Here is a 15993-nt window from a genome sequence, read left to right as displayed (position 1 = left end):
CATCATGAAATTGTTAAATGACACGCCGTAAATATCTGTTCTCGCGTGGGCGCATTCAACTGAGAGGGAAAGTGTGCTGCAAATACTCGCAACCTATAATCTCCCAAGCCATAATCCTCTCCGTACGATCGCTGAGCAATGGTGTTACCGAGGCACGCCCGAATGTCCTCAACACAGGTACATAGATTTTTAAAAAAAATATTTGTGCCATATAGTATCTGTACTCACTTTTGTGAAAGATTAAATGTCAAACCAACGTGTTGATTCGCAGAAAGTGTTGGCTAATTTCCTTGGAGTTCTACTTCCATTAATGCTGCAGGAACGTTATATTTTACAGCTGATCATGGAACGTGTCCCTTCACCAACTCATTAAAATTCACATATCTCCGCAAATCACATCCCAGTCAGATAATAATTGTTGCTAACAAATCCTTAGAGTGACGAGATTTAACCCATTCTAGCGATCAGCATTTATTAGTACACCTATATATATATATATATATATATATATATATATATATATATATATATATATATATACCCCTGTATGAGAAAGTTCATTGGGGTATTTCTCTCTTGAACGTACTCGTGGAAGACTTATCCATGAATATTACTGTAGTAAAGGTTGACTGATGATAGTTTTGATAGCTGAATATAAAACTCCCGTAGTGCTGAGCGCAACGGTGCGTGAAATTCATTCATCATGGTAGGACAGCCAGTTTATTTCCCTGTGCCGCCGATGGTAACCCAGGAAGTTCTGGTGCCCAAAAAATCACAAAGCTTGGGTGAGTCTTAGGCTTGGCTCTACTCCCTGGGATGCCACGCCAAAATAACCATGTAAGGGAAATATATTGGTTTTTAATTTCATTTCAGCACTGCTGTAATTTCTTATGGTTCATAGGAGTATATTAAGTTGAAAAGAATGAATTTAGTTTTCACTTGACGAAAATTCTAAGTAGGCACCCCATGTTAGATTATTTTTCCGTTTCTATTTTCTCCGAGAACTCTATAACCGTGCGAGCGGTTTTGTTAAAATTTCAAAGAGTGAAATCCTTAACTCTGCCAACGAACACGAAGCCTTAAAAAAATTACTAAGAGTACACGCACATCAGTGAATGTGGTATCTCCGCGAAAACATTTCTCATGTTACATAGGCCTCATTAATCAATTACGTAAACGACTTGGGAGTGGGGAAGGCAGACCTTATCATTGTTCTTCGGCGACTGAACGGTGGCAAACAAAAGATCCTATTTTTACGGTAACTTAGATTTCATCTTTTTTTTTGAAAAATTAATAACCCTTTAATTATTTATTAAAACCCGATAAGTGGGGCTATCAACCGAAAAAACACTCGCAAATTATCAGATTCAGCATGCGCACACAAATTTCGTTCATAGCCTTGGGTGTGCGCTGAGGTGCGCTCGTCTGTTACTATCTGCACTACTTTAAGCTCGGCGAAATTCGCGAATGGACCCTTGCGAGCATGAAAGGCCAGCGTGTTGCCGAATTAACAGGATACATTTCCAGCGTCGGTGCCCGAGAGCGCTAACTTTGAACGGAAACGGGTTCGCGAGAATTGACACTATGGCTATGGAAATAACGGTAGTAATAAGACAGAGTGAAGCGTGTAGAATAGGAGAACTTGTGTTATTTGCTGGACTCGTCCAAGATTTAGCGGAAGTGTCGACGGTCTCGATTAATTGTTTTCATTTTATGAAATTTTCCTCTCAATAACACTGAAAAGAAATGAGGTTCAGGAGTGACGGAAATTCGTCCACTTCCTTTACCGAAGTATTTATGAGGATGAAGAGTTTATGAAGGATATACTAAGTAAATACGTGAAGGAAAGGTTGGTAAAGAATGCGGAGCGCTGTATAGATTTGAAACTTGGTTTGTCTTTGAGGCAGGAGGATGAGCGTGGATTGGAGTCTCTTGAAATGTGGGTGCTATGAATAATGAAAAGAAGAAGTTGGACAGAGCGTAAGACAAGTGATTAGGTTTTTGATATGGTGGGGAAATAAAGTAAGTTACCGGGGAAATCAATGAGAGGTAGAGAAATTTGAGAGAGGAAATACTGCAAATACAGCGCGTTTATTGAAGGCCGTGCTGGAAGGGAGAATGGGATGAAGACGAAAAATAATAGGCGTTAGGGACCGTCCAAAAACCGTCCTTTGAATACCTTGAATGAATGAAGCTAGAAACTACTGTCCCCTAAGCGGTTGGTTGAAAAACCTTCACAGTACGAGTAAATAAAGGGACAAGTAGTATGACAATCGTTGAAAAATATCTGCCGCAAATTAAGTATAGCCGTCACTGAAGTCAAGCTCCAACCTTCTACAGTTAATGGTACTTTTAGCACTGTACTCCACATGATCATATTGGCAATGATGATGTAATAGAGCGAAGCCTAGGTCCTGATGACAAAATGTATCCAATAAAAATTGAAATTGTCGTTAACTCATTGCTTCATTTATACGGCAACACTTTAAAATCTTCCCGATCTCTTCTCCAGATGAAAAGAGCAGTACTCAAACTGTCGAATGGGGCATTACGCCGTAGAACCATCTGCATGTGTTGTTTAGGGATTAAGGGCATAAGCCGATTTCAGGTCTCTATCTACCCTTCTACCCCTTCTCCAATCTTAAGTTCCCATTTCAATTGATAACGCAACTACCACCTATGAGCCATAAAATAACACATTTGTAGACTAAAGTTGCATCTCCAATTTAAAACGATGTAAGCAGTACAGCAAAATGTGAGCGTACTGAAATGACATTTTAGGCTAATTAAAGTGACTGCTTATTTCTTAGGGGACAGAAGCATGCTTAGCAATGAAAATTTGGGGAGAAATGTTTTCAGAATTCAGGATTTCACATTATATCATGAATCAACAAGAACGTAAACTTACGAAACTTAATTCTAAAGGACTTTATAGCAACAAAACTTAGTGACTACTTAGTTTTGTGACGATTATATCAAAAATAATTTTTTTGTGAATCCAATTAAGCTACAGATATTGACCTTGATGTGAGAGGGTAATGTTTTCCAGGGGAAGGAGTAGCTGTCATCTGTCTTTCCAACGTAGTTACTCTTGTGACAACCTTGTCAATGTCTGCTGTTAGTACAAATGGCCAAATAAAAGGAGGTAAGGTACATCACGGTGACTTGGCCAATCAATGCTTTTGTCCGCGCAGCAGAGTAGAAGGCTGAGACTATTTATGGCTGATTTTGAATGTTATCTCAGGCTTTTTATTTGCAGATAGCATGGCCGTACGTTATTTTACTATTAAGGCCCTGTCCAAATACTCTATTTCAACTCTTGAAGCTTTTTCCATAGTTTTATATGTATGTCTTAATGGTGTGATTATTTGTTTACAGCTTGGCTTTATCCATGGTAAGTCATCTCTATTCATGAATGGTCATTGCTGATACAATATTTATATATAAGCAGCGCATTCTTTTGAAATTTGCATTTTGCTCAATGTGATGAATTTCAGTCATAAATTTATGCGATCATTCATTAAAGCATATAAGCTTATTTTTTTTTACAATTACTTGAAAATACTCTGCACGAAATGGCATGCATTCAGTTAGCGTAAAGAAATGAAAATTTACTTTTGATATAGCATTTGTGATAATGTTTGCATTAAATATTTGAAGAAATATTGACTGTTTTAACTGCTTGGATTAATTAGACATGTGATTTCTTCCCTCATTTCTTTAGCTATTGCCATTGCCCTTGTTTTATTTTTAAATCTGCATTTGTAAATTGCTACTGAGATTTTTTCCAGCATTCAAATTATGTTCAGTATTGCATGAAAATAAAAATAATGTATTGCCTTGTTAGTACTGTCTATGTGTTTGTTGTATTTTGCCCTGGCACATTGCTCATAGATTCTATTTTCTTTTTATTCTCTCAATGCATTTTCAGTCGAGGGACTTCTTATAATTTCTTTAGCAAATATTGTCACTGCAATCACTGCTCTGTCTATGTCGGCAGTTAGTACAAATGGTCAAATCAAAGGAGGTAAGCTATATATACTATTTTTTTCTAAACCTCTTTTGCATGGCTACCACATTTGTATGAATGTATTAAGCTTTAGCTTCAAACCATTCCATTACATTTTAGAAATAAATGAATCTGGAAGATTGATTGATATGTTAATTTTCATTTCTCAAGAATACAATCGTAAAAATAAAAGTTTAAAGCTGTAATATTAAGCAGGCACCCATCATATCACATTAGTGGGCATATTTGAATGAAAATGCTTATAATATTCCTTGTTTTTAAAGAGTATTAAAGTGCTATATGCTTAAAGTTTTACGAGTAATAATTATATAATTAAATGGAGGAAAATAAATAAATTTCTATACACTCTGATGATGTTTGTATTAAAACTTGATAAGTTAATCTCATTTTTTTAAATTGAGATACTTAATGGTAATTATTATGTTTCATTTTTTCATTCTGTACTTTTGCGTGTCGGAAGAAATTTGTGTGTCAACTTTCTTTTAATTTAACAACAGATTTCAATGTTTCCAGGTGGTATTTACTACATGATCTCGCGCTCTTTGGGGCCTGAGTTTGGAGGAGCAATTGGATTAATGTTTACACTTGCAAATTCCATTGCTGTCTCCATGTATATTGTGGGATTTTGTGAATCCCTTCAAGATCTGTTACGTCCATTTGGTGCAATAATAGTTGATGGTGCAACAAATGATATCCGAGTGGTTGGTGTGATCACGCTCATTGCCATCTTAATTCTTGCAATTGTGGGAATGGATTGGGTTACAAGGGTAAGCTATTCATGAATGTGAATTACAAATTGTTAACCTTAAATTGAACTCATTATTCCTGTATGTATACAAAATATGTTCTTGCTTTGAACTTCTTTAGTGAATTCATCACTTGTAGTTAAAAGGTATTTTTACTTGATTTTGTTTTCTTTTCCCCGCCTAATTTCATCTAAGGTAGTTATTTTGTCAAATTATTACTCCAAATGAGTATAATAGTGAAACAATTTCACTAAAAATCTCCCTGTTGTCATCTCTTGAGTTTTTATTTGTTCGGATGGTACACAAATGTATCTATTCAAATACGCTTATTTATTGCTGAGCTAACATTTTCCTTCGAGTAAGGTTTCGGTTGTAATTTTCTTCTTTGAATTTGTTTTGCTTCTATGATCACTCCCGGTCACCCTCACTCACGATCTCTCCCGGGTGAAACACATACGGGGAATACATGTACAAGCTAACCAAAAATTAGGATTTATTAGGAGAGTACTTGGTAAATGTGATGAAAAGGTCAAAGAGAAATGTTATCTTTCGCAGGTTAGGCCTCATTTAGGATATGCTGCTGGTAAATGGGATCCTCACGAAGTTGGACTGATTACCGGATTGATCCCTTGCATCGTAGAGGAGCTAGATTCGTAAAAGCGAAGGTTAAATTACAGATTGAAGCTCTTGCATAATTTGGAATAGAGTCTCTTTAGTAGTGATGTTGAAAATGTATTATTACCCCCATAGTACTATTGTAGGAGAGATCATGTCAATAAAAATAGAGAGGTTAAGTGTACATCAGATCGATTTAAGATGTCATTTTCCCACGAATGATAGGGGATCATAATAACATTGCCCGACCGCGGTAGGGTCATGTTCGGCAAAAATTATTCTGGTATGCATTCACCCCCTGCCACACACCCTGGCCGTAGCTCGCAGGGTGTGCAAATAAATAAAAAAAGGGCCCGCTCTGGGTGTGTCAGGGGACGTGGAAAGTTCTTATTTGCATTTAATCGAAATCAAACCTGGGATGCACCTTAATTTTGTCTTCCATAAATTCCCTTTCAGACCCAAATGGTATTGCTCTTTGTTCTCATTGCATCGCAATTTGACTTTGTTATTGGGAGCATAATAGGACCAGTGGATGATGAGGAAATTGCTAAAGGTTTTGTAGGATATAATTGTAAGTATTACTCTTAAGTAGCCATATCTCATTAATGGAATTGGATTTCTGTGTTCTTCACGTTTTTGCATTTATCTATTTACGCTATACATTTATTTCAGATGAAACATTCAGCATCAACCTACATGCCGATTATAGACATTTTGAAGGAGTTGACCATGACTTCTTTTCTGTTTTCTCTGTCTTTTTCCCAGCTGTAACTGGGATTGTGGCTGGAGCTAACCTTTCAGGTGACTTGAAGGTAATGCTTGAATATTTGGACTTACTTCCATGAGAACTTAATACTGAGAGCTTGTAGTTGAATATTTTCCACGGGACCTCTTGCTAATACTATAATGGAAATGATTCATTGTTATTTAAATGAAGTAACAGATACTAAATAATCCAATTACAGGTTGGATAGTCTTTATATCAGTAATAACCTATCAATATGACCCTGTTGTTAGTCCTAATGGCTTATATGTCACCATCAACAACTCCAAATGTCTCAATATGACTCGTTAAACAAAACCTCTGCAGAAGACTAATTTCGCTGATTTGTATGCACAAGAAACTGGAATATATTTCTCTGTACTGTCATTATTCTTACAGGTTATGTTTGTTAGCCTTTAAATAATGCCTCCAGTATAATAATACGAAGCCCGAATGTATTGTAAAGCCTGGCAGAATATTTGCTTTTTGGGATTAGGTATATGGAAAATTCCCAGCTGGAAGCAATTTTAATCCTCATTAATTTCCCCTACAAGTTCAAATTATATGCTGACTTAGGTTTTGTGAAAATGTTCCCATGTGTATAAAATGTGGAATTGAGAAAAAAATGGTGTACTTTCATTGAGTTATGAAAGGTTTCATTCAACATTTTGACAAAGAGCATCTATAGTTGGATGTATAGGTATACATATATTATTAAATATGAGGATAATAAGAGGGGACATCATTAGTAGAATTTTATGCATTTCATTAAGCTCAGGAAAGGTCAGCTCAAGATATTTTTGACAGAAACACCTCATAAATGTCTCATAACTTATCACATTAAGATGCCATGTTAAGTTGTCAAGCAAGATTGGCTTACATATTACTGGAACATTTAAATGAAAGAATTGTTATCATATTTAAATTGCCATATTAAAGTTACTGTTAGCCAAAATTTAGTATATCATAAAAAGTGGTTGTATTAAATGATCTTTCCTAATTCAAACTGCTATATGTAAGGCACATGCTTTTGAGCATAAGGAAAACAGAGAGATTTGTGTTTATGATTGACCTTTCAGTAAAATTTAACTATTCTAAACACAATCACATTAAATAGTAATGTACACATTTTTTGTAATCAAAACTTAAATTTTTGAACTCTTTAATGAACCCCATTGAGCTTGTTGCTGCTTCAATTTCAAATGAGACCAATGTACACAACCATATAAAAAATGTATCCCTCTCTAATTCATGGTTTTAATGATGAACCTCAGAATTTCAAATTGTAATCCATGATTGCATATTCTATGGTAGTAACTACTTTTGACATATATATATATATATATATATATATATATATATATATATATATATATATATATATATGTATATATATATATATGTATGTATATATATGTATATTTGTATGGTATTTATTTATGTGTATAAATATGCAGAAATTGATTATGATCTGGTCCTTCTGTTAATAGGCCATAAATTACCCCAAAAAGTTAATATAATGTTTTGAATATGGAAAAATTATGTGTATTGATTTTAAGTTTTGAAATTCATGATTCAATTATTTACAGGTTTAATAAGTTGGATGCACTAACTGATTTTTCTTATTTGTTTAGGACCCAAGTAAAGCTATTCCTATTGGAACCCTTTTGGCTATAGCAGTCACATTTTTATCCTATTTTGGATATGCCTTCATGTTGGGAGCATGCACCCTCCGAGATGCATCAGGAAATGTCACGGAATACCATCTGGCTCTCAATGAGAGCCTTCCTGATCCATGGGTGTACCTCAAAAATTGTACTGACAGAACATGTAGTTTTGGGCTTGAAAATGACAGCCAGGTATAGGAAGTTTATTTTTTCAGAGTGTAAAATTTGAATTCTTAATCTTATCCTGGAATACTTGCTACACTAAATTGCAACACTGAATTGACTTTAATCAAATTTACTTCCCCATTGAGTTAATCAAATTTTTTGCAAGGCTTTCACATTGCTAATTTTAAAAATTCAATCAACATAAAGCAAAGTTAGTCAAACATTTTGAATTTTTGCATGCTAACAGTGTCAAGTGTCACAAATTGCAACTAATTCCTCATGGCTTAGTAAAATAACTATGCATACATGTATATAGTCGACAATACTATATAACTGTAGATCATAGTTTTCTGGAGTGTATAATTTTTTTCTCTCTTTCTACAAGTATTAGATAAGTGCATAATATATACATACTTATTAGACATAAATAGCCCTTCTTATGCGATTTATGAGCATGCAGGCAATACCTGATTTTCGTTGTTGCACTTTTTGTCTTCCCACTCATTTGGCATAATATATGACCCTACTTATTTACTATTACATTGTATTACTCTGATTATTTAGCAAATTTATGTTTTTTACATTTCTGTCTGATTTGTCCACTTGGAAAACAAGGTGCCCAATTGTACAAAATGCATTGTTTCATATCCTTTAATGCCATGGGCAGCTTGTAGGGCATGCAGAACATACTCAATTGATTGAGATATCATTAATTAGTTTGGCATTGTGAGCTAGTCAGTTCATGTACATTGTATCTTGCAACAACAGATAACTGTTAATCTGTATTTATTTAAAAGATAATATCCAAGCACTAAAAAGGCATTAAAAGTATGTATGATACCACAGAACAGACTTGTACATTGTAAAAGTCTGTTTTGTGGCATCATACATGCTTTTTATGCCTTTTCAGTTCTTGGATTTTATCTGTTAAATAATTATAGATAAAAAGTTATTTTAGCCAAAAATAATGTTTTAAAAAATAGCCTTTTTGGAAATAAATCAAAACTAATGAAATATCATGATGAAGGCATAATGTCTCCTAAAATTAGCAACAATACTGAACTGAATCATACTACTGTTGGTAGTATAATTAAATATTAAAGCCAAAAGTTTTAAATGAGGTGAAAAGTACAACTTCTTCAAAAACAAATTAAAAGCTTTAAATGCCAATCTTTTTTCAAAATGTCTTTCACTGAAATTCATAAAACATTGAAATTAAAGGAATGAGGATAGTTAATTCTAGTCATAAAGTATGGAACTAATATCATAAACCATATCAACTCAGCCAAAAAATAATTTCAATTATAAATGTTGAATACTGAAAAACTAAAAGGGATATAATCTGGTCCTTTTATTGATATGATATTTAATAGGAATAATAGCTCCAAGCTTATGTGCTTTCTTTGATTACCTCTATTTCAGGCCATGGAATTGGTCTCCTCCTGGGGGCCTTTGATTTATGGTGGATGTTTTGCTGCTACACTGTCATCTGCAATTGCAAGCTTGGTTGGAGCACCAAGAGTTTTACAGGTTTGAAAATTTTATTGAACAATATTTGGACATTATAGAATGCATTGCAAACATAACATTCATAAGATTTCTCTCCTAAAAAACATTATATAATCAAGTTTTAGTCAAGAACTCAGTGAATAAAACAAGTCCAAAAGCAAACCAAAAATTCAGTGAAAAAACTCCATATTCCAGGCATAACTGAAAAATAAATTGCTTTTAGGGAATTACATTTTTATTTTATGTCAGATTTTATAAACTGGATACCCTCCTTAAGGGGAAATTCTTTAGGGGTATCAGGAAGGCCATTTACCCACCAATCTTATCCAGTCAGATATACATGTATGTGTGGGAGGAGAATGGTGGCAACGAAAGTACTGTGTTGACATAGGCTGAGATTCATTGTATGTAAACGTTTGTCATGCTTATATTAGATAATGGGCAAACTATTAGACATATGGGTAGTTCTGTCAATTGGTCCTTATGCCAGTGCAAGAACTGTCTTTAGCATTGGCATTGAATTTGGATTTCCTACTTAAAAGAATGAAATCCTTCACCAGAAAAGTAGCATGATGTCGGGAGTGAGATTGCATGCCTAATCACTGTAATCTGTATTCATGTCTCTATATTCATTGGGAAAGTACAAATAGGTGAGTATTTGAAGATAAAGGGCATTTTATGATCTTACAATATTATGGGGGATTTTGGCTCAATTAATAAAAATGTTGAAAAAATATTAATTGATAGCGGTCAACCCACAAATATAAATAGAGGTTTATTAATGCAATTAGAAACCTTACTTGGATTCTTAGGCCTCCCTCCTTGACCCCCAGCCATAGGGAAATGTAATGGTACATCCATCTCTCCCCCTAAATCCATCTGCACTTACTAATTAAAGGACAGAGTATGTAAACATTGATTGTGTACCTTGATATCAGCATGAGTAGTACTTCCTTGTTTTATAAATAAGGAAATGAAAATGGAGATATTAAACAGTTGGCATGTGTATTCAATATAAATGGAATAGATGTGCATTACTTTTTTCACAATAATGGGAGCTCTGGTAATCCCATTGCTAAAAAAAGTGACTCATGTAGCAATATAAGCTGTACATTTGATAAATATGTTCTATACTCTCTTCTTCTTGGATTATTCCTTTTGTATTTCAGCTGAATTAATTTTATTGCATATTTTCAGGCATTAGCCAAGGACAAACTTTATCCCTTGATTGGCTTCTTTGGAGAGGGTTATGGTGCCAATAATGATCCTGTCAGAGGCTATGTGTTAGTCTTTATAATATCTCTTGGCTGCATTTTAATTGGTAAGAGGGCTCGATTTCATTTATCCGCCAGCTATAACCTAGATAGGATAGTGAAATCAGTTCTGAGCATTATAATAAAGAAACAATTTTGAAGCTATGGATCTGGAAAGAGTACTGTTCAGCGCCCTTCATAGTTCTCATGAATTGGGAGCATTATTTTTATGTAGTCATTCCTCATAAAATGATTCAGTTTGGCATAATAAAAAAATAATAATGGGCACTAAAATCCCAAAAGATTATTGACAAAATCAGTTTACAAATTGTTATTCCCCTTGTTTGAAATGCCTAAATTGAACCAATACTATCAGATACTATTACTCAGAGTAAGCCTCCATCATATTTCAAATATACATTTAATTCTAGCATGTTTTAAATTTTTTTACTGATCTAGGAGTGCAACTTTAATTGGCTTAGTCATTCTTTGAAATGGTATTAACTAGATTCAAAGTACTTTTTACTGTTGAATCTTTTTACTGATCTAGGAGTGCAACTTTAATTGGCTCAGTCATTCTTTGAAATGGTATTAACTAGATTCAAACTACTTTTTACTGTTGAATCTTGGTCATTTCGGTGAGTCCTGTAACTAAGTGTTTACTGAAGCAATTATGAATGCACCTACGAATTAGATGAACAATAGTACAAGTTTTTGTACTGTTGTTGTACTTGTACAATAGTACTTGAGTACAATAGTATTTTGTCAAATATTTCAGGAAGTTCAAGAATAAAAATGTTTTTCATGGCAATTCGATCATAGTTCACTTTAATATAATTATTTGTTTTGTATTGTAAATGCACTGCCATAATGAGATTGGATGAGTAAACATACGAGGTCAAGATGAAAAGTTCTCGGCCTGACAATGAAAGACTGCGCTTTTCAGTTAAAAATTGATATAATTTTTTTTAAATAATCTCCCTTGACTTCAACACTCTTGGTCCTGCTTTTATCCATCATTAGTATTTCTTCCCGGAAGTGAGGGTCTGAAAGGCTGTGAAAATATACATATACAGTCCATTCAACTTCTGCATTGGATGCAAGGTGCTTCTCAGAAACAAATTTCTTCGACTTTGGGAACAAATGGAAGTCTGAGGGTGCTAAATCAGGAGAATCGGAGGGATGGCCGAGCAAATCGTTCCCCAAATCCCGTAGTTTTCCCATCGCCAACGCATCTTTGTGTGAGCGGAGCTTTGTCCTGGTGAAAGATGATGTTTTTCTTCTTCAAGCCAGGCCTCTTGTCGCGAATTTTGTCACCCAGCTGGTCAAGAATGTTGAAGTAATATTCGCCTGTAATTGTTCTGCCTTTTTCAAGGTAATCAATTTGCAGGATCCCTTTTGCACCCCAAAACACACTGCCCATGACCTTGCTGACAGATGCGATCGACTGCTTTTTCTTTGGAGGCGAACCACCGGCTTCCCCCCACTGCTTCGACTGCTGTTTCGTTTCTGGCATGTAGTGATGAACTCATGTCTCATGGTGACAAATTACCGCACAAAATCGGTCGATTCCCTCTTCAATCGGTCCAAACATTCCTGCGAAAATCGTTCGTGCATTCGCTTTTTATCGGCAGTAAGCGAATGCGGCACCTTGCGCAGAGGTTTCGCATCCCAAATTCTCTCTGCAAGATGTTTCGCACCCTTTCTTCCGATATCCCCACGGCCATAGTTATCTCACTCACCTTCACTCGCCTATCGTCCTGCACGATATTGTGGACCTTTTCGATGATTTCCAGTGTGGTAGCGGTTTTTGGCCGTCCTTCAAGAGTGTCATCTTCGAGGGATGTGCAACCACGTTTAAATTCAGCTGCCACTTTTTAGCGGTTGATATTGAAGGAGCAAAGTCCCCGTACACTTTTGTCAACTTCGGATGAATTGCCTTAAGGGTTAGTGCATCCAAAGCAAAGTTTTTTATGACTGCACGAAATTTAAGCTTTTCCATTTTAATGAAAAACACGATAGGCTTCTACTGAAACAAAACGTGTAAACAAAATACTCCAGAGAACAAGTTGAAATTTGTCTTACAAACTAATGAACGTGTACCCAGGCAGAAATCATAATTTTTTTCCGATTGGAAAGCCATCTCTGTTCCAGGCCGAGAACTTTTCATCTTACCCTTGTATTTAATACCAATAATTGGAATCAAAAAACAACAAAATTTCAGTTAATTGAGCAAATTTTTTAATTGAAATTTCTTGAAATATCAATGCTCCTGGGGTCCTTCCCAATAATTGTAGTCTTAATTATAATTGATATGCTCAACTTGATCAATTTAAAGACATCCATACTGATTAACTATTATACTATTTTCTCATCATTCATGTACATATATTTGAAATTTTGAAATTCATTTCTCTTTTGTCAATATGAATGAGAAGAAATATTAAGGTTATATATGTAAAATAAGCAAAAATCATGCAGGAATAAACATTAAAAGAGTGTCTTAAAGGCAGTAACGGGTGCGTTTTCTTATATTGCTGTCTTGAATTGCAATTAAGTTTTCAACTTCTTAAAACCTATAATGTCTTCCTCAGCACAACTGAATGCCATTGCTCCACTTCTGTCCAACTTCTTTCTGGCTGCATATGCCCTCATCAACTTCTCTGTGTTCCATGCATCCATCTCAAAATCTCCAGGATGGCGTCCAGCATTTCGTGTAAGTGTTCTGGAGGGGAATTTGCATATTTATTTCACAACCTTGACCTTAATATAAATATGTATGTGCTTTTTGCCATTCTATCAAGGCTATTCTAGGACATAAAGGCATACCACATGGCTAAAACATCTAATCTTATTTTGATTTTTCTACCATGTAAGATTATTTTAACTGTCTTGTTTTGAACTATTGGTCACTCTGGATTGCAGTTTATTCTGAGTTTAGTATTTTTATTCTTGTTATCTTATTTAGCATTATAACTATATATATCATATGCTTGAATTGATGTAAACTCTTCTGTGAATATATCAAGTCTACATTAATTGGGCTAATATTCCTGCAAATGTTAGGCACATGTTTCATGTGCCAATAATATGATACCTAGTGCAAAATAACTATTTGTGTGGTGTGAATGACTATTTTCATTTGTAAATTTTATTAATAAATGAAAATAATATTCCTAAACAGTAGGAACTTTCTCTCCATTCATGGGATCATGTTTCTGATTTTAATGATTTTTCTCATTTTCCAGTATTACAATGCCTGGGTCAGTTTAATAGGAACATTGCTCTGTATTGCTGTGATGTTTTTGATGTCGTGGTGGACTGCATTAATCACCTTGGTGGTAGTGGTGACACTGTACTTGTACGTCTCTTACAGAAAACCAGGTATGATATTATGTAATTCACTTTGGATGAATTTCATAAGCAAGCATAAAACTTCCCTCCTTTGTCAATACATAACTGAAACAGTGAAAGCTAACTAAGATTCAATGGCTACTCTATTTCTGGAATAAGCAGGTTTTCCTTCTTAGGCAGATAAAAATGATGTAGGTAGAATAATTATGCATATTTACAGGTGTATATGCATATAAGTATGCATCTATATATTTAAAGTATGACATGGTAATTTTTTTTGACCTCAATAGATGAAAAAGCAGCAAAATTAGCATTAGAGTTATAGCAATTGATACTGTGAAAATATAAATGAAATGCATACACAGATAGTGCTAAACTTATCAGAGTTCTTTACTTATTTTTGTGCTTATGTTTGAAACATGTGAAACGCCTAAAAATTATTAAAAATTCTTTAAAATATAATCATTGCTTTCAATTAGAGTATGCTATTCAATACCTTTGAAAGAACATCAATACAATACAAGTTGCCGATGTTTTCCATCCATACCATATTTGTCTCAGATATATCATATCGATATTTTATATCAATACATTTACATGCATTGCTACAAATTGCTCTAGTGAAGAGAATGGAAATTTATTTTGTTTTTCTAATAATGTACTTCCAGAAAATTTTTCATGAGAAAAAACTTTATAGCCATCATGGGAAAAAAATGTTAGTTAATGGAGGACAAAAGATATTTTTTTGAGGTACCCATTCTCAATGGGATTACATATCTTAACTGCCTAAGTAGAACTTGATTGAAATAATTTTGTTTTAGGAACAATAAGCCAATACATATTATGATTTATAATTCCTCAAGTCACCTACCCCTTGATCTCTCCAGTGCTACATACTAGCTTTAAATGCATAGAAAATTAACTAGAGCTTAGAACAGTAGAATATGTATATATTATTAAAATAATTAATTATATTAATAATTATGTCGTTGTGCTTGCAGTATCCATGTCACATAGTATGCATGCATACATTTTAATGTTAGGCATACTGTTTTTTTTTATATTGGTAAAGATTTTTGGATATCAAATGTATATTATTCTAATAGAGAGATGTCACTAATCATATCAAAAACATATATTTAAGGTTCTACTGTGTACATTGTGAATAAGTATCAGCTTTAAATGACTGTATAGTTTGCCCATATATGGATTAATATTTAAATTTGATGACTGGAAATTATGCAACTGCTTTTCATGCAACATAATGCTTATGTTACAATTTGTCTTAAATTGCAGAGGTTAACTGGGGCTCCTCAACCCAAGCACAATCCTTCAACACTGCACTTAAGTCAGTGCAGGAATTGAATCAAGTAGAGGAGCATGTGAAGAACTATCGCCCTCAAATACTTGTGCTAACTGGAATACCAAGCTCACGACCACCATTGGTAGATTTTGCTAACCTTATCACCAAGAAACTATCCCTCCTCATCTGTGGGCATATAATTAAGGTATGTTTATTTTTGTTAGAGGGATGCTTTTGTTGCTACTTGCACATCAACTAATTTTCACACTCATATTCACTCAAAAATGACCAAAATTCAGCTTTGAATGGGAGATATTTTTGTCAAAATAATCACTCTGTCACACTTACTCTAATATCTATCAAGGGTATATTCTCTTAACAGCACAGTTTTCAGTGAAAGGGTAATTAGCTAAGACAGCAACAAGTGTTATGCATATTTGTGTGATACATGGAGACATTCACGCAGTTAGGACAGATATGCTCACTATATAGCCAAAATAGCCACATCTGACCTCTCAAGGAAATTAGTTGAGCCAAATGTACATATCAACGCCTAACTGAAAGTAATACCAGTTTAATAGGCCAAGG

General features: G+C 34.4%; 1 protein-coding gene across 4 annotated transcripts in view; it reads left to right on the top strand.

The window, feature by feature from the left end:
• LOC139695502 (bumetanide-sensitive sodium-(potassium)-chloride cotransporter-like) overlaps positions 1–15993 on the top strand; it is a 233896-nt gene that overhangs the window by 196007 nt on the left and 21896 nt on the right. For 2 of the 4 annotated variants that reach the window (XM_071594299.1, XM_071594297.1), the window contains exons 4-13: positions 3932–4027; positions 4544–4797; positions 5848–5962; positions 6064–6203; positions 7789–8013; positions 9409–9516; positions 10693–10816; positions 13343–13464; positions 13997–14132; positions 15399–15610. In XM_071594299.1, the coding sequence (XP_071450400.1) occupies positions 3932–4027; positions 4544–4797; positions 5848–5962; positions 6064–6203; positions 7789–8013; positions 9409–9516; positions 10693–10816; positions 13343–13464; positions 13997–14132; positions 15399–15610 (1532 nt within the window). Of the gene's footprint in view, positions 1–3049; positions 3146–3931; positions 4028–4543; positions 4798–5847; positions 5963–6063; positions 6204–7788; positions 8014–9408; positions 9517–10692; positions 10817–13342; positions 13465–13996; positions 14133–15398; positions 15611–15993 lie in introns of all 4 variants that reach the window. The other 2 variants (XM_071594298.1, XM_071594296.1) reach the window with 1 other exon arrangement.

This window comes from Hetaerina americana, unplaced genomic scaffold (genome assembly GCF_022747635.1).
Source record: "Hetaerina americana unplaced genomic scaffold, ioHetAmer1.1.p SCAF_6, whole genome shotgun sequence".
In the NCBI taxonomy this organism is placed as follows: domain Eukaryota; kingdom Metazoa; phylum Arthropoda; class Insecta; order Odonata; family Calopterygidae; genus Hetaerina; species Hetaerina americana.
This window is presented reverse-complemented; position numbering and strand designations above follow the sequence as displayed.